Here is a 20449-nt window from a genome sequence, read left to right as displayed (position 1 = left end):
TATCTATAGTATCCATAGTATCCATAGTATCCATAGTATCCATAGTATCCATAGTATTTAGCTATTATATGTAATAATTCTTAGTTGGGAATGTGTTGGAAGTGTCGACCCTCATGTTCTCTCTTTGTCTAGATGTTTAAGGAGGTCTCAGATGTCTTTCAATGTCTCACCTATTGTAACAAGTGATACAGAGTAGAATATAGTTACTTTTATTGCAAACTAATAAATCATAGACTTTTGTCCTAGCTTGTCCAAGATAAAATGGACTTCTGTTTCTGTTACCCTTCTGAAATTAGTCGGCTAAAATTACCCCATGTCTTTTTATGCTGTTTTCCCAGCAGTTCCCTTGCAGTACATGTGACACAGCCCTGCAAGCGTCCAGTAAGCACATCTCGATGGAGGAACAGTGGTGCAAGGGCCTTGTTCTCGTGGTACTCAGCAGGTGCTATGTTGTCACCGTGACTTCGATGGACATGGGTCGGCTTTTCTTTTACACGGGGGGCCCCTTTATAAGCCCTGGCATTGATCAGTTCACAATCAGACTGTGGGTCATCATGGTGATTTTCTTGTACATTTGCTTTTTGCTATCCTTAGCCGCAGCATCTACTGTGGTGGACCTGGGATATGCTAGCTATGAAGGTCGCACACTATCTAGCGGAGTCACACAGTGGCTTGGTATGCGGTTTGCCGCTCCTCCTGTAGGAGAACTGCGATTTGCTGCCCCGCAGGATCCTTTGTATGTCAAGGGAATACAGCAAGCAATCGAGGTAGGCATCGCTTGTGTTTATTTATCTATAGGTGGCTGACTATTTATCAGCATGGGAGTATATGCATACCCACCGCAGGAAGTGAAGGCCAAGCAGTCCCAGCAGGAACTTCAGAGGACTGCCTGTTTCTAGATATATATGCCCCCACAGCTGCAGGAAAATCAAAGAAACTGCCTGTCTACTTTTTTATACAAGGAGGAGGCTTCGCGGGAAATGCAAATGCCAACTATAACGGCACTGGATTGATCAATGCATCCGGAAACAATATGGTGGTGGTCACTTTCAACTATCGGGTTGGTCCTTACGGATTTCTTGCTGGACAAGAAGTCGAAAAAGGAGCGAGTCTGAACAATGGCCTGAAAGACCAACGCAAGGCATTGAACTGGGTCCAGAAGTATATCAGCAAGGTAAGTCGAGATGCTATTTCGTTCTCCTTTGACATTTGGTTTTTGACACTGTCTCTAGTTTGGTGGAGACCCCAAGCATGTTGTCATCGGTGGTGGTAGTGCAGGTGCTGCCTCAATAACTCTCATGCTCTCGGCATATGGTGGCAGAGATGATGGCCTGTTTGTTGCAGCAGCAGCAGAATCACAGAGCTTCGGTCACATGCTCAACGTCTCCGAAAGTCAATTTGCATACGACGCCCTGGCAACTGCGACTGCATGTCACAGCAGTCAAAATACCCTGGCATGCCTGCGCAACCTCGACATCAATGCTTTGCAGCAGAAGAACGTTAACCGACCCTACCCGGGAGCAAATGGAAAGCCCTTGTTCCAGTACGGTCCCACAATCGATGAGGACTTGGTGGCAGATTACACGTATCGCCTCTTCCATGAAGGCAAATTCATCAAGGTACCGGTGATATTCGGCGATGACACCAACGAAGGCACGACTTTCGTTCCCAAGAGCACTGCCAGTGTCGACGAGGCAGATACGTTTATTCGGAACCAATTCCCATCGATAAAACAGGCCCAAATTTCCAGGATCAACAACATGTATCTCACTGAAAACCAGACCGAGACATTTCCTGGCACTGGGTCCTACTGGCGGCCAGCAAGCACGGCGTACGGTGAAATGCGCTACATATGTCCCGGAATTGACATGTCTTCTGTCTATGCAACGGCAGGTGTCCCAAGCTGGAACTACCACTACGCAGTTCAGGATCCCACCAACGAGAGCTCGGGGATGGGCACATATCACACCGTCGAAGTGAACGCGATCTGGGGTCCGACTAATACTGGCAACAATCATGCCCCGGCTTCATACTACACCACCAACGCAGAAATTGTGCCTGTGATGCAAGGTTACTGGACAAGCTTTATTACGTCTCTGGATCCGAACACTAAACGTCTTCCTTCAAGTCCGAAATGGGAGACTTGGGGTCAAGATGGTACTGGATATCGGCGGATCTTCATTCGAACCAACAAGACTAAGATGGAGACGGTGTCACAGGGACAGAGAAACCGATGTAAATATTTGACTAGCATTGGCATTGATTTGAAGCAGTAGCATATATATATATATGTATATATATATATAGTACGTATACCCCTGGGAAATGAATAAAACTGTCAATAACCTTGATCTACTCAAGCCTTTTGACTAGTCGATTTCTTTACTAAATTTGGACTAGTGGACATTCCTTTGTAGATCTTGTAGATCTCGATGAACTTGACTTTTATTCCCAGCCTTACGCCAGATAATGATGTATATACCAGCCCAACAGGATGTGCAACCAAGTGTGATATATGAAAAACAGACGTAGAAATGCAAATTGCAAAAATGCAAGATTACCGCCTGCCACGCGCCCGCTCGTACTCGTTGGCGGCACGGCCCTCCTGGCTCTGAATCTCCGCAACAAGACGCTTGTACTTCTTCTCGTACTCGGAGTCGCGCTCCTTCTTCTCGCGCAGCTGCTCGCGAGCAACGAAGCTGGCGTCCTTGCGGAGCTCGCGCATAGCGCCCTTGCGCTCGCGCTTGAACTCCTTCTTGAGGCGGTTGGACTCGGCACGCTCGCGGTCTGGATCGTAGTGCTTGTCTGGGTTGAAGTTCTCCTCGAACTTCGGGATGGCTGTCTTGATGGCAAGGGGCTTGTGGTCGTGCAGGAACAGCGGACGACGAACGAGACGAGCCTGTGCGAGGTGGGCATCGATCTTGTCCAGAGTACTCTGGATGGGCTCCCGAGCTGCTGAGTACACCTTGCCCTTGAGGGATTGACGGAGATACTGCAGAACGGCACGGACCGGTGTGAAGATCTCAGTGAAAGCAGATTTCTCGGCCCAGATGTCAGAAGCGGAACCAAGGAGAGACACGAGAGTAGTGAGAAGGGAGAGCTTGAGTTCCTCCTGCGCCTGGGGATCAGAAGGAGAGGTAGTCACATCGTGGAATTGCAGCTTGCGGGGTGTGACCTTCTTGGAGGGCACGAGCTGAACAGATTCCAGTGATTTTCTGTAGGGGAAGGCTCCAAACTTGACGGTTGGCTCTGTAGGAGCAAGGTTGCAGAGAGCATTTAGAGTATAGTTGATAAACTCGGGCATATATCTCTTCGAGGCTTTTTGATATTGGAGGCAAAGACTTGCGGCAAATGTACCACTTGCAAGGTCTGCGAGCGAGCTGGTGGTGCACTGGCCCAGGTAACGCGCCAGGCAGAGATGAGCGGGTGTGGCCGTCGTATGGAAGTGATCTGATGTGGGGAAGAAGGTCGAGAGCCCGGTAAGCAAGATGAGGTCGCCCGGTAGCAGATTGAGTGGGCGTTCATTGCCAATCTGACGAAGTTGCGCTCGGCACGCGATTGTCACGTTCAAAGGATGGGTCTTAGCCAAAGAATGGATGTGCCGAATAATGTTCTCCAGAATGGCAAATGGAGGCTGCTCGGTCTTGTTACCCAAGTAAGAAACATGTTCAACAAGAACTTCAGCAAATCGACCAAGCTTGTCCTTGTTGCCAGGTCTAAGCCGGGGATGATGCAATGCTCGAATGCGCTGGATAACTGTCGGGATTTCCTCGACAGGTACATTCTTGGTGATACTCAGGAAGCTTTCATGGTCTTTTGGACAGGGATATGTGAATGCGAGCTTTCCGTTTGCTTCCTTGTTAACCTCGGCAGCAGTCGAAGCGGCACCAGAATCCTCTGTCGGTAGCGTCATTCCGTTGATAAGCTCGTCCTCCCCATCTGGCCCATCAGACTCATCGCTCGACAAATCCTCTTCCTCTTCCATGTCACTGTCAATGTCACCCATGTCGAGGCTGGCATTTGAATCTGTCTCGACCAGATCTTCGTCGATGATGAAATCATCTTCATCTTCAACGCCGAGTTCGGGCCGTGTTTCAGTAGGGTAAGCTGGAAGGCCGAAATGCGTAGCATCATCAATTTCCGACTCGTCATCCTCGGGCATTTCATCCTGGTCCATATTGTCCTCGTCGTCGGTGAGTTGCTCTCCACGCATTCGTCGAAGGCGATCGTTCTCAAGTTTCTTGAGTCGCTCAGCCTCTTCCTGCACCTTCTCCTCTTCGGTCTTCGTGCGATCTGTGGGTCTTGATCGTTGATCGAATGTCATCTGCCTGAGGCGTTGATCGTATTCCTTCTCTGGATCCTTGCTGTTTTGCGACTCTTCCAGCATGGCAGCGCGTTCTGGGTTCATCTCCGAGAAATCGTGCTTGGGTGCCTCTGGCTTGTCCGCCTTGGCTGCAGGTTTGATGCCTCGCAGAGCGTCGAAAAGGTCAGGAAGTTCTTTATCCAATGCTTCGCGAAGGTCTTCATCCTCATCCTTGGCCTGTTGCCGTTCCGCTTTGTAGAATTTAGACTTGGCAATGACTTCTTTCATAACCTCGGCCTTGGTCTTTTTGCGCCCTGGCTGTTCTTCGTCTCCATAGTCGATGAAGTCCTCCTGGTCCTGATCCTGATCCTGATTTTCATCGCCATCGGGGAATCGCTTCCGTTTCCGCGACGCTTCCTCGTCGGATTCCGCGCCATCCAAGTCTCCGGCCTCGAAGTCATCTTGGGTTGTTCCATCGAATGACAAAGATTGACCCATGTGAGTAAGCTGCATCTCATCATCATCGTCCTCGAGGTTGAACATGGACTCCTTCCGCATCTTTCTCTGGCTCTCTCTCGCAAATCTCTCGGCGGCCCGTTCCTCAGGTGTCATGGTGGGATCGTTCTCACCGAACCGGCGATCGATAAGCCCACCAATTTTGTTTCGGCTGTTCATCTCTTTCAAAAGAGTAGCGCGTCGCTAATCAAAGTCAGCCTTTTAATCGTAGTGCTTGAGAAAAGCAGATAAACCTACTCTTTCTTCACCTAGTGATTTGGTAACACCTGGGCGAGCGCCACCTCCAGCGGTCGTGTTGCCATCTCTGGTTGTGACATCGAACTTGCTAGATTTGTTTATCATTTTGATCTCGAAAGGGTTGAACCGATCTCGAATGGCTTGCAAGGCGACCTCGCGCTGGTTGCGATTCTTCGCACCGACTCCGGTTTTCGCATTCTGTCGTTTTTCTTTCTTGGACTTCTGAGGGCCAAGGACTCCATTTTCACGGAGCGAAGCCTTCAGCTGTTTCAGCTGAGAAGGCGGCATTGTGTGTGGTTGAGGTTTGAATTCGAGAATTGGGAGTTTTTTTCCCCGTCGTGATTCTCATCAAAAAAATCAGGCACACCGCCTCCGCGGCCTGCGCCGATCAAGATTCTGCCGATTGTGTTCTCCGCTATCTCCAACTCACACAACCACTATGGCTCCCTTTTCTGGGGATGGTGTGCTATGGCTTTGCCTAGGTATGGACTCATTCACCTGGTGAAGTGAACTCAGCTCAGATGACTAACTTACTTAGGCGTCTCACTGTTCTTTGCCATCCGCGGTATCGCCACAGACCTCCGCCAAGTCGTTGATCTGACAGAGATCAAACATGTTGAGAAGGAAGACAAGATCATTAGCGAGGGAACAGAAGAAGGTGTGTAGATATCTATATGCAATATGTTACTGTACTAACGAATCCTATAGCTCTCAAGTTAGACACGCTCTTGAAGCTTTCTCAAAGCACAAGCCATGACCTCCGAGCTGCGTACGCTAAGACGACATCTTTTCAAACCACTTTGTGCATCAGCTAATACTTTTCAGGGCCTTGCGCATCATTTCAGAACGATCTACCAAGGGAGATACTCGTGATCTGCTATTGGAAGAACTGGTTTCCAAGAACAAGGTTCACCAACGCCGAGCTCTGAATGCGTTGAACTTCTTAGTTTCCAACCGAGCCCGTATGCTACCAATTCTGCCTCATTGTGACAGTATATGAATGTTTATACTATTCTGCAGTCACTCGAACCTCGATTTGCACTCGACTCGCCGACGTACCCACCTTTACGGCCATTATTAACTGCCTTTGCAACTTACTAGAAGAACACGTGGAGAAGACATCTACGACCAATTCGCCAATTTTTCCGAAGACACGGCCGATGGAAGAGAAGAAGGCGCTGAACATCCTGAATGTCTTGTTGCTAGAGAACATACCCGACGCATTAGAAGCGGGAATCATCAGTCGATGGCTCTGCAGATATCCCTTTCCGTGTGCAATAGCTGAGCCTTCCCGCCGGCGGGATGTGGTGATTCTCATGAAAACATGGTGGTCAGATGACGTGGTCATGAGCGCGATTTTCAGTGCGCTTTCCTCGCACCCAGATGGGGTCAAGCAGCTGCGGAAACATGGACTGATGGGCAGCATGATTGAAGAAAATGATCATGATGAGGACGACGGGGACAGTGATGTATGGATGGTAGATGCGGATGAGGCTGGGGGCAATTTTGGACGAACTCCGCGTAGACCTCAGGAGGGAAGTGCCGAAGAACAAGCGCTTCGCCGGCGCAGAAGAGAAGCTATGGTCTTGAGCGATGGCGGACGGCCAATCGGCAATGACGACATAATCCAACGACCTATTAATTGATCTCGGTGAGTTCGTGCTCTCTATGATCTTCAACTTCGCAACACCAAGTCTCTGATCTCAAAACTATTCAGCTACTGTATTTCTTTTTTATGTCCATGATACCCCACGCCAGAAATATGATATGCCATGAATGTTATTTGAACCTCAATATAAAACTAAAGCCCCATCCACGCTGATTTGGCCAAGTGGTCTGTCTTCTTCCGACTGTTCTTGATCACACCAAATGCCTTCAATTCTGAGAGAGCGCCATAGAACAAAGACATTACGACTCGGTCATCGCAGCCATTCGCTTCTTCGGTTTCAAATACACCATAGAAAGCCTGCCAGAGATCATGAACATTCACCAGAGCGCCCGAATCAAGGTACAATTGATAAAGAATTGCGGTGGTGGGTTGCTTGGCTGAGACTTTAGTCACTGTGACATCCGACGAGGAAAGTAGGTAATCAAAAGGAGTAGCCAGGGCGCGCTCAATTGCAAAGCGCGGCCGAGGAGCGAATGTTTCTTTCAATGGATTTCGCAGATCAAACAGGAAGGCTTCATGTAGAAACAGATCTTGTGGGTTGATAAGGGTTTCAGTGAGGTGCACTTGTAAGAGAGCAACCAGTCGGTCGACGATATTGGTATACTCCACGGCTTGTTCCGAGAGATCGGCTTGGCCTTTGCTTAGCCGAATACGCTGCTGGACGACAGTGGTTTTTGTGACGGTGCTGTTGATATTGTATCCACTGCGCAGTGGACCGGACCCCGTGCACGTTTCCAATAAAGTCTTGAGATCTTCTTGAATCATATCGGCTTCTGGACTAATGAGAAATCTCCGGAGACGCACGAGGAGTTCATCCAGCTTGTCAGAATCTAAAGTCTTCGCCGTGGCGACCATTTCTTCCACAATAGTGGACTCTGACAATTCGCCAGAGAGTGCACGAATAGAAAGGTCCGACACATTGGTTTTTTTTGCGTTCTGTGTGTATTGAAGGCAGACATGCACGACACGAACTGCCTGGAACATGTTCCGCATTCTTTGCTGGTTTGCATCCAGGTACTTGGGCATCTCCTGAATGAGATATTCGTCATCTTCTAGCATATCTCGGACTTGCTTTATGGAGCCTTCTTCAACTAGATCTTCACAGAACCTGGGATCATATTAGTTGAGATATAACTCAGAAATTGGAGACCCTTACATTCGGAATGATGGCAGGTTTCTGACAGACTCGCAAAGCAGGGGTTGGGCGAGAATTGTAGAACCCGGGTTGGCTAATAGTACTGCCAGAGGATTTGCGAAGAAATGAGACATGTATGCATACTGTATGAATTAGATTCCTGTATTTAATACTATTGGGGGTAGTTCTCACCTTGACCATGCGACTGAATGCCTCTGGACTTTGGAAATAGTCACTTGTGTTCTCAAACAGAGTGCTGGTAACATTGCGACCCAGCCAAAGATTGGTGTCTGGGTCAGTCTGTAGACTTTCATAGATGCGGTCGACACAGTTTCCGGCCCCTTGGACCTCGAAATGCTTTCCTCGAAGGAGAGCAACACACGAGCGAGGCAGTCTGCCTTCGAACAGCTCTACAGAGGTAGATATACCCAATAGGACTGTGAACGGTATACGGTCGAGCCATGATCTAGTAAAAGGTCAGTTAGGATATCGATCAAAGTCTGGAATGTCAATCGCACTTGAATAGAGACAAGAGATCGGTCAAAAGGCCAGGGTCGAAGGCCTCGCTATCTCGAAGAGCTAGGACCAATTTCCTGGTCCCCTTTCTCTGCACATAATCGTGAAGAAGATCTAAATCGTAACCGAGAAGTCGAGGTCCCTGGTGAACGGTTAGTATGATAATCTGATGTTTTGGTGCGTTCACATACAGCACGATCCGTAAGGAACTTTTGATATCCATCATTACCATCCGTATTTGTAACGGTAGCTCGGATAATGTTTTTCAATGTCGTTTTCAAATTGGGGGCATCGCCTGATTCCAACACCACGACACTGCCTTCTTCGGTCGATATCAATTGACTATTAAGCCGCGATAGCAATCTGCTGAGCGAGGACACGTTCGAACCAACGGTCACCAAAGCTGTAGGAATACATCCATCACACCTAAATCCCTAGTTAGAGCATGTTCATGGATCGCATTGGGATAGGAACATACGTCTGAGGTGAGGTGTCCCTGACAAAGGACAACACATCAGTCAATACTCCAGCGTCGACATCCTCGAGTATATCCTTAAGAGCCAGTGAGCAATTTATCCCTTTGACCACCTGTTATCTTGCTTCACTGACCTGGATCTTGTTTTCTTGCTTCGACCAGAGCTCCTGATAGGTATCGTATCGCCATTGGACGGACTCAGCGTTCTCGTCTCCGTTCAAAAGGGGCACAAAGCGCTGTCGATCAGATTTATTGTCTCTGTCGGCCGTCGACGAGACTTTGCGGCGCTTCGAAGGTCGTTCGCCTGCTGATTTTCCATGTTTGGGCGGTTGGTAGACGTACGCACCCTGTGATGATTTGTTAACGCGCAACCCCAAGGATCAGATCTCAAGACCAACCAGGGTTTGGGACTTGTCATTTGACAAGCCCAAGGTATCGTTCAAACCATCAGTATCCATGCTGCTGCTCGAAAGAACTTGGTTGTCGCAATGGGGATGACTTCAAGGGCGGAAGCGCGACAGGCGCTAAACCTAATCAGGCGATAATTGGTTCTCTTCCGAACTTGAACTTCTTCACTTCTCCAACTTTTCTGGTCGCATTCGATGACCGATTGACTTAGACTTCATGCTGCGCCAGGCTATTCAAAGAGCCCGATGGTGTCAGCATGTGGCCCACAGCCCATCGACACGCGCTCCACGCCGGGTCTTCTCCGCCGTAGCTCCGCGGCGTCTTAATTTTGGCGGACCGAATGACAAAGTCACGTTCTACGAACAAGAATCCCTCGAGAGCAAAACACGACGCAAAACCGACCCCGAAGCCGAAGATAAGGAGGAACGAGATGAGGTCAAAAAGGAGCTCGCGAAGCTCCAAGATGAATTGAAGGTTTTGGAGGAGGGACCTTTCGCTCCCAACAGCCCTTTCATCAAGAGTTTGCCGGAAGAAGACCGGAAAATTGCTTTAGAAGCTCTAAGAAAATTTGATCAGGAAAATCCCAAGCCTGCAGACGAGCCCGGATTGGATCAGGTTTTCGACAAAGAGCTTGATGATATGCTACGAGAGGAGTTCGAAGGCCTTGCGATGGAAGAGGAGAATTGGGAGGATGGCGTCAAGAGTCGGCGAAGAATAGCTGCCAGGAGATCTGCCGCAGCAAAGCGCGCAGGGGCAGAGTCTCATCCCTACGTTATAAAGTTCAACAATTCCCTACGACAACTCCAAGAAAAGATGTCAGACGAGCGGGCTCGACAAGACTTATGGAAGTGGTACCGACGATGCAAGCAGACCATCCCCGGCTTTTTGACCATAATGCCCGAGGGGGCACTCGAAACAATATGGGATTCACAAGCAACAGGAGAGTCCGACCAGGCTACACGCTCAACACATTTACAAACCCTGGTCCGGGACGCTACATCTATCGGTCAAACACTTGCTACACCTCAAATCCTCTTTTATATCACATCCCTACATGACAGTGGCTCCACAAACCTTGCACTCGAACAGTGGGAGGCATATCAAGCAGAGCTTTCCCAGAAGAAGGAGGATTTGGAAGAATACTGGAAGCTCGGAGTGCGATTATTTGCTGCGGACAACAACCCACAACGAGCTCAAGATATTGCTTTGGCTTTCCTGGCAAACGATCGAACTCGTCAGCCACGTGTACTTATCCCTGTCATCACAGCATGGGGAAGGCTGCCTGGAAAGGAAGCTGAAGTAAAGGCTTGGGCACTTTATCTGCAGCTGAAGACATTCCTGGGCTCGGATATGACCATGGAAGACTATGACGAGATCAGCATTGCCCTTCTCACAGCCGGTCGATTGGATACTGCAGTTGCAATTTTCAAGGATATGATGGTGACTGGAAAAGATCCGGCTAATGACTCGACTGCTTTGTACAAAGCCGCGTTAGGTCTGGCTGGTAACCTACATGCATCGAGCATCAACGAAAACGAAGTGAACAAGGTCTCTTTGTCCGCGCTCAAGGTGTTGCCCCGCCAGTTCCAGAATCGGTTCTTCTACGCAAGTTGGATGAAGAAGCTCATTGGTATGGGCGAGGTCGACTCTGCTGCTCTAGTCATTGAACTTATGTATGAGCGGTGTGTCAAGCCTGATAGCAAGCATTTGAATGGAATTATTGCGGGCTGGTTCCGTGACGGGAACGCAAGTGCACGCGATAAGGCAGAGCGACTTGGGTGGGCCATGATCCAGAAGCGCATCGATGTTGTATGGAGACGATACCAACCAGCCGAGAGTTCTCCTCAACTTCAAGTCAAGTATGGGGAGACAGAATCTGTACGCATGCCTCGGTTTATGCAGAGAGAGGTCCCGCCTGCGAGCATCGAGACCTTCTCTATCCTTCTTCTTCATTACACACGTCGAGGCGACGACGACATGGTCAAATACTTGGTCAAGTCCCTTGGGGATGCACATATCAAGCCGAACTCTTACTTCATGAATCACCTTCTATACGCAGAGCTCCGGAAGCAAGACGTGAAGAATCTATGGACCAAGTTCCAGGCAATGTCTACCGCCATCCAGCCCGACGTGGAAACATACGCCTGCCTCTGGGACTGTGCCAAGCTCCAATACGACCGTGGGCGTACTGCCTTCGATGCGGGCTTTCCATCAGCACGTCAGCTCTATGCCAACATGATATCCTGGTATTCCCAGTTATCTCCTCGCACTCAGAAAACCACCCAAGCACAGATTCCTAGAGCTCTATTTGATCAGATTGTGCGATGTTTCTGTCTGTCCAAAGACATCCCCGGCACATTGGTCGTCATACACTCGATGCATTCAGCCTTCGGCTTCACACCTGATGATACCACCGCCCGCATGATAGTACTTCAAATTGCACGACTGGCTGGTGTACCAGCCAATACACCGAAACGACGCCTCCGCCGCTTGTCTTCGACGCCACGAAGCAAAGAAAATATTGGCCAAGTCACCCGTTTGTTAGAACTGTTGGGTGACCGCAAAGCCGAAAACCTGCGATTGCAAGGTTTGAGTCTTGAACAGCTGGATCCTCGTGAGATGGAACAGTACCAACTGGAGATCATGGCTAGTCTACTACGGATTGTGATGAGCCGAGCAGATGCCTTGGATCCAGCTCAAGTCGAAAATAAACTCGAGGTGGCGGCGAAGGAGATGTTGGCCGAACATATCGACTTGGGGGTTCCCATGGGGGTAGGCGATAGCAAGCTTCTGTAATTGACCATATCACCGAGCATTCCAGTTATTTTTGGCTTCATTGCATGGGATTTGGGAAATGGCGTTTGGTTCAGGTTGGTTTTACTCCCAAATTCTGGCTATGTATATTATTTTGTATTTAGACATAACACAGGTACTTATGTACATTGTTTCGCTTTCTCCCTCTACGGCCAGACGATGGGTCGATATCCAATCTCCCGATAATCTTTGATTCAATTGAACCATGACCGGAAATCCCACCAACTCAATGTCGCTGCACGACCTGCAGGCCCTTTTCGCCCAGGCGAGGTCTGGCGGGAACCCGCCTCAACCAGTCCTTGGCCCGCGAGCTGTGTACTGGATGCCCTAGAGCACCGTTCCGTCCCAGCCAGATCCACACCCATCTCATATCCCGATCTGGGATACACCACCACAACCGATGATGTCTTACGCCAGTCAACTACAACCCATAGCCAGATATCCCTATCCCCAATCTGCAGGCTCAGGTTATAACCCATTTCCACTTTCAATGGCAGTCCTGGAAGAATACACGGCTGCTTGGCTAGCTGTCCGATAGAATCCGTTTCGAGAACTGCAATCTCCTAGGTCAGTTAACCTAACCAGTCTAATCTAGCCTAAGAATCCAGTTCTGCCAGCCCATGTCCAAAGCAAGAAAATCCTACCTGGGCACTACAAGCCCTAGAAGGTGAAAGCGTCTTCATACCCTAGGCCTTGCCCTTCTATTTTTACCTTTTAAAACCCCCAATATCACTCATTTCTTATTATTTTTTTCAGTCTTTCGCCAAATGAGCTCGTATATCAGACTCTGAGTATAACCTCGGAACAAGACTCCACTATGAATCCTGGAGAGAGGTCTGCCGTCGATGATCACCCTGGTTTGGTCCAGACGGGCCACAGCCTGATGGATTAGTATCTCCATGGCCAGGCTCTCGGTGACCAAGTAACTTAACACGTCTAGTGCAGGGTCTAGTGCATCCCATGATGGTATGTTGGTTCGAACGCTAAATAGCTTCCAGATCGACGCTCAAGGATTCGCCCTCCTCGCAGATTCTACCAATGCATTGTGCAGCCTCTAGGCATAAGCTCCTATATGATCTCCGGTCCCAATTCGCAGCGAAAGCGTAACTGACTTTATTTCATCTTCTACTTGTTCTTGATTACCTCCACAATGAAGGCATTATCCACGATGGTATGGTAATTTTGGAATTTGTTCTTATTATTCCTCAACGCGTTCTCTCTAGACATACAAGAAAATACTGTTATACTCGGTATTGAAGATCCTTCAATCCTAGCTGATTTTGAGAAGAGGTATCCAATCCTAGTCGGAAGATTGTTGGGGACATGTTCTTAAAAGGGCGTCTATTTTACGGCAGAGATTCACAGAAGCAACACTCGGACGCCACTCACATCGCTGAGATGATTGCGCTTCTTGGAACACCAAGAGAGATGCTGCAGAACAGCTATACTACAGATTCCTTTGATACCGAAGGTACATTACCTAAAAGAACCCAGTCCTCTAGCGCTCCCGATACTAAAGAAATTAAGGTAATTAGAAGGGAGACGTTCCAATACCCAAGAACTTTAGAGCAGCCTGAGGAAAATCTCCAATGTGAACGGCGGCAACTCTTTCTTGAATTCATGTGGATAATGCTTCGGTGGCGACCAGTCGCTAAGGTCGTAATTGAAGCTGGCCTTGAATTGGCCGGTTCGTGGAGTCATTTTGATAGGCTTTCTGAGCAAGCTCACCCATAACTGGTACAATAATATAATTCCTCATAAAAAACCTGTAGCCCCAAAACCCCTAACAATGATAGTGTATTTCGAACCATGAAAGTACAAATAACACCAGAAACAATGCATATCTATTTCTTGCCCTTACCCTTCTTCTTTGCGCTTGGCGGAGAAGCAGGCGTATTCGAAGTTTCCGCCTCCACAAGAACGGCATCGTCATCGCTGCCCTGGACAGAAACAGGTGCAGCAGGCGTCGCGGATGCAGCCTCGAAGGATTTGGTTGTGCTAGTAGTCTTAGCTGCGTCGGTAGAAGCCGCCGAGCCCTCATTCAACTCTTTCATGAATCCCTCCTGGATACTGGTCTTCTTTTTGCTCCACCACTGGCGCTCCTCTGCCAATTTCCTTTGCTGATCGTCCATGCGCTTGCGGTAGATATCGTTATTCATCATTTCGTTGGCGGACTGGAAGATAGTCTGGCCCCAGCCAGGGACGTATGCGTTTGCCTGTTTGGATTTTGATTAGCAAAGCATAAAGTATATATAATCATTTGTTCGCCAAGAACAATGATTTATTGGGCGATGGAGAACGGGATTCATCATACCTCTGAAACCACATCCTTGACCTCGTCTTCCATCTCCTTCTCCGCGCGCTGGAATCGCTGCCAGAGATCATCACCGACACTACCGCGTTGAACGAGCGTCGTGAGAGCTTGCTTCTGGCCGCGCAGTGCCATAATGCGACGGATGTCTTCAGCTGCGCGACGGAGAAGAGAAGCCTTGAATATAGAGTCGGGAATGGCGGGGGCCTTCTCATTTGTGGAAGTTGTAGAGGGTTCAAGGTGGAGGAGAGAAAAGTAGATATCGCGCTGGAGATGGGCAGGGAACCATGGCTCTAGAGATGCTGCCTTGTCTAGAATTATTCACAAATCATATATTAGCCAAGGACAACTGGACACGCCGGCGCGCGAAATGGTTGGATGTAGAGAGATTGTGGGGTTCTAAGGATATTTCACATACGAGACTTGCGCTTGCGATAGAGAGAGGAGAATGTGGCAAGCGATCCCAATAGAATGCCTAGGTAGGCAATTGGGACGGCGAGACTGAGCCAGTCTACGTCGAACATTGCGGCGATGTGGTTTTTTGGGACAGGGGTATATCAAAGGGTTGAAGGTCCGGAGGAGACAAAAATATTCAAGCTGTCATTACCAGTATGAAGGTGAAATCCAAGAAAAGAAGGGCCTTGAAGTGGGCGAAGGTGAAGCTCGAAAGGCCAGGGTGTTTAGTGGGTCGCGTCACATGTTCACTCCCCAAGTATATGAAGTGGTAGATCTTATAAACACAGTTACAAAAAGAACATTTTAAGACCAGTATTTCCTCATAGTCTACATACATTTCCGATGTCAAATGACCCGCTAAAACTAATTTTTGCATAAACAATTAAGAAAATTGGTGATTGACACATTTGCTCCCCCGGTCCATCCATCTCGCCACAAAGAAACGAGAAAAAAAAACAAACAAACAAGAAACCATCGCCAGATCAAAGGGGAATATGAACCGAGTCAACATATTGACAGAGTAAGAAAAGGGACAAAAAAAAATAAAAGGGTGGAAACTATGTGGGATACCCATCAAATAGCTCTCACTGGAAACTCAGGTTGGCCAAGATTTCTTTAGTCTGTTGGCTGATAGGACCGATCTCTTGCATCTCCTGCATATCTTCCAGGACTGCATTGTATGTTTTGCCAAGACCATCGGCAACGCGAGTACGGTTCCATTCTCCACGCTTGTGCCACACGTAGTCCATCAGATTGGTGTTGATTTGTTCTAGCTGCTCCACTGAGAAGCCGCTGGTTGACAGGGTCAGCTGCGTGTGCAAACGCTCAACAACCTCAAGATCGAGGACGAATGGCTCATGGGGTTCCTCATTCAGGATCGACTGCAGGTTAGCCGAAGCATTGGCTCCTGGCATGTTGGGTGCATCGAACAGCGGGGGTTGTGGCTTCGACTGCGACTGGCTTCCATTCAAACCACTGTTCTCCTGGGTGTCTGCATTGCTAAGCAGTGAGTCCCGAGGATGTGGAGAAGGCTGGCTGCTGTCGTTTTGCTGCGTGTCAGGCAGGTGGTCTTCCTGCGAAATACGATCGGGATATGGAGTAAGGTCGGGGTATTCGGTTCTCAAGACAGGAGGGCTTTGAGTGTGGTAGGTTTGATTTGACAGATGCTCGGAGGATTTCTTGTCAGAGGTTGTCTGAGTAGTGGATGCTTCATTGGTATAATCGGCTGGCTGAGATCCGGGAGCCATTGGGGTCATAGGGCCTCGCTGAGAGAAGCTAGAAAGACCAGATTCTCGACGAATCTGCTGAGAAGGGGCAGTGTGGGAGTAAGGAGGCTTCGGCTGCGCAGACGGCCCGAATGAGCTTCCCTGAGTGTCTCTACTGCCCGAGTGATCATCAGAATTGGACATGAAAATGTCGCCATCTCTATCTCCATGGGTACCATTGCTCACGCCGACAGCATGGGAACCAAACTCGTTGAGATCCGAGCCACCGCCTTGATGATCTCCATTGGCGAAACTCTTGAACTGGGATATGGGAGTTACGGGGCGCGAGGCTGCTTTTTTATCATCCCCATCATCAGGGAACGCCTCCTCGAGTTGGACCGAGCCAGTCAAAAGGCCCGATTCAGTGTTACCGTGCGACACATTAGTAGGCCCAGGAATGGGAGAAACTGCGTTCTCCACCTGGGCACGTTTCTCACGCTCGGCCGCCTCCTTTTCGCGAGCCATCTCACGCAGATAAACCTGCTCACACTCTGCCATGAGAGCTGGTTCGGCTACCATAACACCAGCAATATCAACTTCGACATTAGTCAAAAGTTCGCTCGACCGCAGGATGCGTTCTGGGTCACCAGTCTGACGAGCATCTTTGACCATTCGCTTGATATCCGCCACAAAGTCGATAGCGCGTTTGTAGTATCCGTTTGCAAGGCGTTTCTCAATTGTCACGATCTCCAGGTTGTAGTAGAACTTCCCAGTGGCAGTTTCACGAAGACCCAACACACCATGTTTGTCATATGCTTTTTCATAAGGCCGGAAGGTATTTTGTTGATCCGGGGGAAGATCGCTGGTAACAATGTTGGGATCTTCTTCCTCCCACAAGTATCGGATTTGGGATTCATCGATCACGCCCGACCTGAAACGCTTGTATCTCTTGACCTGATCCATGATAGGTTGAATTCGAGTTTTCAAAAGATTCAAGGATATGTAATCTTTCTTCCTCTGGGCCTTTATCTCCTCCTTGGTGGGTTCCGCCTTGGGCTTGGGAGGTGGAGGTGGCGCGAGTTCTAATTGTTCCAGTTGACGAAGTTTGCGATTTTCGGGGTTCGGGAATCCTTTCGGGGGAGTCTTGACGAATTCAATAATTTTCCCAAAGAATTCACGACGCGCATCATGATTTGGAGCGGATAGATCGTACTGGTTCTTCTTGGAAAAGCCGAACATGTTCTTCAGTAAACCATCATCCACTTCCTCTTCTTGTGATTCAAGGATACCAAGCAAAAGAACTGGATCAGAAGGTGGCACCGACCGCAGAAGACTCATGAAGGTAGAAATGACAGTAGGCCCGACAGTCTGGAACCACAATTGGATATTGGGAATGTAAATCACACTCGGCTTATGTCGCTTGACCTCTGTGAATAGCTGGATAACAGCTGCCTCTGGGGAGCGGGTTGAGTCACTTAGCAAAGTGGGCAGATCGAAGGCCTGCACATGCAGGCCCTCAAACACATGCAGTAGCGCGGCCGCAAGGTATTGCTGGCCCATGCCGTGGGGGCCCCGAAGGAGCAGTCGGGGTCGGAAGACACGCGATCGATCAAACTCCTGCAAAAGGAGCTCTCGGGTAAAGCCTGCACCATCGTCAGGCTCTTCATATTGAGCCTCCTCGAGAGCAGTAAGTTTCTTTCGCTGTGGAAGAATCTCAGACAGCAAAGACTTGATTTCGGATAATGGATGACGAAGTAGGGGTTCAATGTTCGGAGGGAGGGCAGTCGCACCAGATGAAGTAGACCGCTCTGAAGAGGGCACCATCTTCTTGATTGCCAGCATGAAATCTTTGGGGGCGACATCAATTGTTTTCGGATCAATCACAAGCTTTTGGTCTGATTTGTAGATTTGGGGGTATCTTCTTTGTACGGCATTGATTGCAGCCTCAGTGCAAAGCGCTCGTAAGTCAGCACCGCCATAACCCTTTGTCATATCCGCTAGTTCATCTTTGATGTTGCCTGGAAGAGGAGGATCCCATTCCTTGGTGTGAATGTCAAGAATAGCACGACGTGCCTCGATATTAGGCAGCGAGAAATAAAATTCACGATCAAAGCGACCAGGGCGACGAAGAGCAGGATCAACGGAGTCAGGTCGATTAGTGGCACCGATGACAACCACTTGACCACGACCATCCATGCCGTCCATCAACGCAAGTAAGGTTGAGACAATCGAGGCATGGATCTGTTCTTGTTTACTCGATCTCACGGGAGCCAAACCTGATATAAAATATTAGCGACGGCAAACGATGCGTTCAGAAGGGTTTGTCTTACCGTCAATTTCATCAAAGAAGATAATGCTAGGCTGATTCTTGCGAGCTTCCTCGAAAAGAAGCCGAAGTTGTCGCTCAGCCTCACCGACCCATTTGCTCAATGCATCCGCACCCTTTCTCATGTAGAATGTGACTTTGCGTCCTTCTGAGCTAACGCTGTTGGCAAGAGCTCGAGCCATAAGCGTCTTTCCGGTACCAGGAGGACCGTGGAACAAAACACCACGAGGAGGAGTGATTTTAAAACGCTGGAAAATTTCTGGGTACAGGAGCGGCAAAGAAACCATCTCTTTCAATTGGTCGATGTGCCCTTGCAAACCACCAACATGGTCAAAGTTGACATTCATGTCAACTCCAAGGGGATCTGCGTCAGCCAAAGCCTGCTTGTTATTGAACTTGCCGAGGTTTGCAGGCGTGCCGGACGAATTCTGAGCAGGGTCAGCCGACTGGTTGTGAGTAGCTGCAACTCCAACACCAGGAGCAAGACCAGTGCGATTTGGCTGTTGGGCACCTTCATCATCACTGCTATCGCTGTCAGCTCCGCCGACCGCAGTAGGGCCACCAGGAATACCGAGAATTGCTGAATTACCACCGCCGCCGAATGGACCTAATGTGGAGAACAAAGTTCGCTGCCAGCCTCCACCTCCGCGACCACGCCGGGATGGAGAGCCGGTCACTTCGTTATCGGTGTCTTCATTAGGTTGGTGCATTTCAGGCCGAATGATGCGATAATCAACGTCCTTTCGGTTGCGACGCGGTTTCTCGTACACGACTGCTTGCTTCGCACGGCGACGGGCACGACCAGTAAGGTCTTCCAGTTCTTCAGCAAGTTCTTCTGCCTCCTCTGAGGGTGCGCGGGTTCGAGAAGGCCGTTGGCGTAGGCCAGGGCGCCGACTGGCAGAGCTATCCTCGGCTTCCTCGCGAGCTTGGATTTCTTTGCGGGGAGATGCACGCGATTCAGGCTCAGAGTCTTCCTCCTCATCATTCGACGGCTCCTCCTCTGGCTCGAAATCACTTTCTTCATTTTTGTTTTTGCGCTGTGAGCTTCGGGATGGCTGCTTACGACTGGATCGACGTAGTTGTGCTTCTTCATTCGTCTCCGCGTCTTGCGTGGCAGTCTCCTCCGGACCTTGTTCGTGTGAGAGCCTGCTTCGTCGCCGAGTTGTTGGGAGTTCCTCGGTGTCTTCGAAATGATCATTCTTTGCATCGCCATTTTCTGATTCAGGAACGACGTCTTCATCCGGCATTTCCTCGTCAATTGGGTCGTGGTTTCCATCATTCACTGGCAATGTATCACCTTCACCGCCGCCTTGAGGAACGTCACTTTCCACTATTTCCATTTGCGAGCCCTGAATAGTCGTTTCGTTGATGACACGCTCGACATCCTCATGCTCTTCGGCGTCTTCATCCTCTTCATCAATGATCGTGCGCTTGGCCATGCGGTCGACTCTCGCAATACGGCGAGACGGTGTTGGAATTTCGGCTTCTGGAGTATGTGTACCTCGCCCAACGGTGTGTATGTGACGACCAGAGTTGGTAAGGGCGTAGATATCCTCTGAAGCATCACGGGTACGGCGGGTTACACGTTTAGAGAAAGCCAAGTAATTGGGCGGGAGCTTCAACTTGATGACGGCGCTCTTGCGTGGGGAAGGATCTCCAGTCTCATCTTCACCATCATCGTTGATCAGCTCTTCGTCCGAATCGGGTTCCCCGTAGTGCGGGCGACGGCTCTGGGTGGTCCGTCGACGCGCCGTTCCTCTGACATTGCGCTCAACTTCCTCCTCCGATTCTTCTTCCACCTCATCGAAGTCAAAATCCTCAGACAGGTCTTCATCCTCTGAAGTGAGACCGTCGTCTGAGCTGCGTCGTCTCTTCTTTGGGGCCGGCCGCGACTTTTTCTTGGGGCTTGCCTTCGACTTCCGGCCGGTCGAACGCGAATAGCGAGCGTGGTCGCTGTAGTCCTCGTCATCGGAGTCGGACTTGATGGCGACCTCGTCCAGAGTACGCTTTGCGCCACGAGCCATGGCGCAGTTTTGGTGATTAGGGGATCACTTTTGAAACCACAAAAGTCAGCACAA

The 20449-nt window shown here is 49.5% G+C and overlaps 8 protein-coding genes across 8 annotated transcripts; 3 read left to right on the top strand and 5 right to left on the bottom strand.

Moving 5' to 3' along the window:
- Positions 1-395: 395 nt before the first annotated feature.
- Positions 396-2276, top strand: N7447_010936 (uncharacterized protein; the record flags this gene model as incomplete). The annotated part of the gene is made up of 3 exons (XM_057235198.1): positions 396-767; positions 818-1174; positions 1233-2276. The coding sequence occupies 3 exons, from the start codon at positions 396-398 to the stop codon at positions 2274-2276; spliced, it is 1773 nt and encodes a 590-aa protein (XP_057080516.1).
- A 281-nt stretch (positions 2277-2557) lies between these two features.
- Positions 2558-5344, bottom strand: N7447_010935 (snoRNA-binding rRNA-processing protein NOP14; the record flags this gene model as incomplete). Its single annotated transcript, XM_057235197.1, has 2 exons — positions 2558-5002; positions 5057-5344. 2 exons carry the CDS (start codon positions 5342-5344, stop codon positions 2558-2560), a joined length of 2733 nt encoding a protein of 910 aa, XP_057080515.1.
- A 151-nt stretch (positions 5345-5495) lies between these two features.
- N7447_010934 (uncharacterized protein) lies at positions 5496-6702 on the top strand (the record flags this gene model as incomplete). Its single annotated transcript, XM_057235196.1, has 5 exons — positions 5496-5538; positions 5595-5714; positions 5765-5825; positions 5882-6018; positions 6077-6702. The coding sequence occupies 5 exons, from the start codon at positions 5496-5498 to the stop codon at positions 6700-6702; spliced, it is 987 nt and encodes a 328-aa protein (XP_057080514.1).
- Positions 6703-6857: 155 nt separating this feature from the next.
- On the bottom strand, positions 6858-9309 carry N7447_010933 (uncharacterized protein; the record flags this gene model as incomplete). Its single annotated transcript, XM_057235195.1, has 8 exons — positions 6858-7833; positions 7882-8003; positions 8053-8326; positions 8379-8518; positions 8568-8802; positions 8855-8928; positions 8986-9198; positions 9250-9309. The coding sequence occupies 8 exons, from the start codon at positions 9307-9309 to the stop codon at positions 6858-6860; spliced, it is 2094 nt and encodes a 697-aa protein (XP_057080513.1).
- A 166-nt stretch (positions 9310-9475) lies between these two features.
- Positions 9476-12055, top strand: N7447_010932 (pentatricopeptide repeat protein; the record flags this gene model as incomplete). The annotated part of the gene is made up of 1 exon (XM_057235194.1): positions 9476-12055. The coding sequence occupies one exon, from the start codon at positions 9476-9478 to the stop codon at positions 12053-12055; it is 2580 nt and encodes an 859-aa protein (XP_057080512.1).
- Positions 12056-12267: 212 nt separating this feature from the next.
- Positions 12268-12552, bottom strand: N7447_010931 (uncharacterized protein; the record flags this gene model as incomplete). The annotated part of the gene is made up of 1 exon (XM_057235193.1): positions 12268-12552. One exon carries the CDS (start codon positions 12550-12552, stop codon positions 12268-12270), a length of 285 nt encoding a protein of 94 aa, XP_057080511.1.
- A 1365-nt stretch (positions 12553-13917) lies between these two features.
- Positions 13918-14908, bottom strand: N7447_010930 (Sec63 complex subunit SEC66; the record flags this gene model as incomplete). The annotated part of the gene is made up of 3 exons (XM_057235192.1): positions 13918-14289; positions 14388-14695; positions 14803-14908. 3 exons carry the CDS (start codon positions 14906-14908, stop codon positions 13918-13920), a joined length of 786 nt encoding a protein of 261 aa, XP_057080510.1.
- A 516-nt stretch (positions 14909-15424) lies between these two features.
- On the bottom strand, positions 15425-20395 carry N7447_010929 (chromatin segregase YTA7; the record flags this gene model as incomplete). The annotated part of the gene is made up of 2 exons (XM_057235191.1): positions 15425-18321; positions 18376-20395. The coding sequence occupies 2 exons, from the start codon at positions 20393-20395 to the stop codon at positions 15425-15427; spliced, it is 4917 nt and encodes a 1638-aa protein (XP_057080509.1).
- Between the last annotated feature and the right edge of the window lie 54 nt (positions 20396-20449).

Source organism: Penicillium robsamsonii (genome assembly GCF_028829455.1).
Source record: "Penicillium robsamsonii strain IBT 29466 chromosome Unknown utg000008l_segment0_segment0, whole genome shotgun sequence".
In the NCBI taxonomy this organism is placed as follows: Eukaryota; Fungi; Ascomycota; class Eurotiomycetes; order Eurotiales; family Aspergillaceae; genus Penicillium; species Penicillium robsamsonii.
This window is presented reverse-complemented; position numbering and strand designations above follow the sequence as displayed.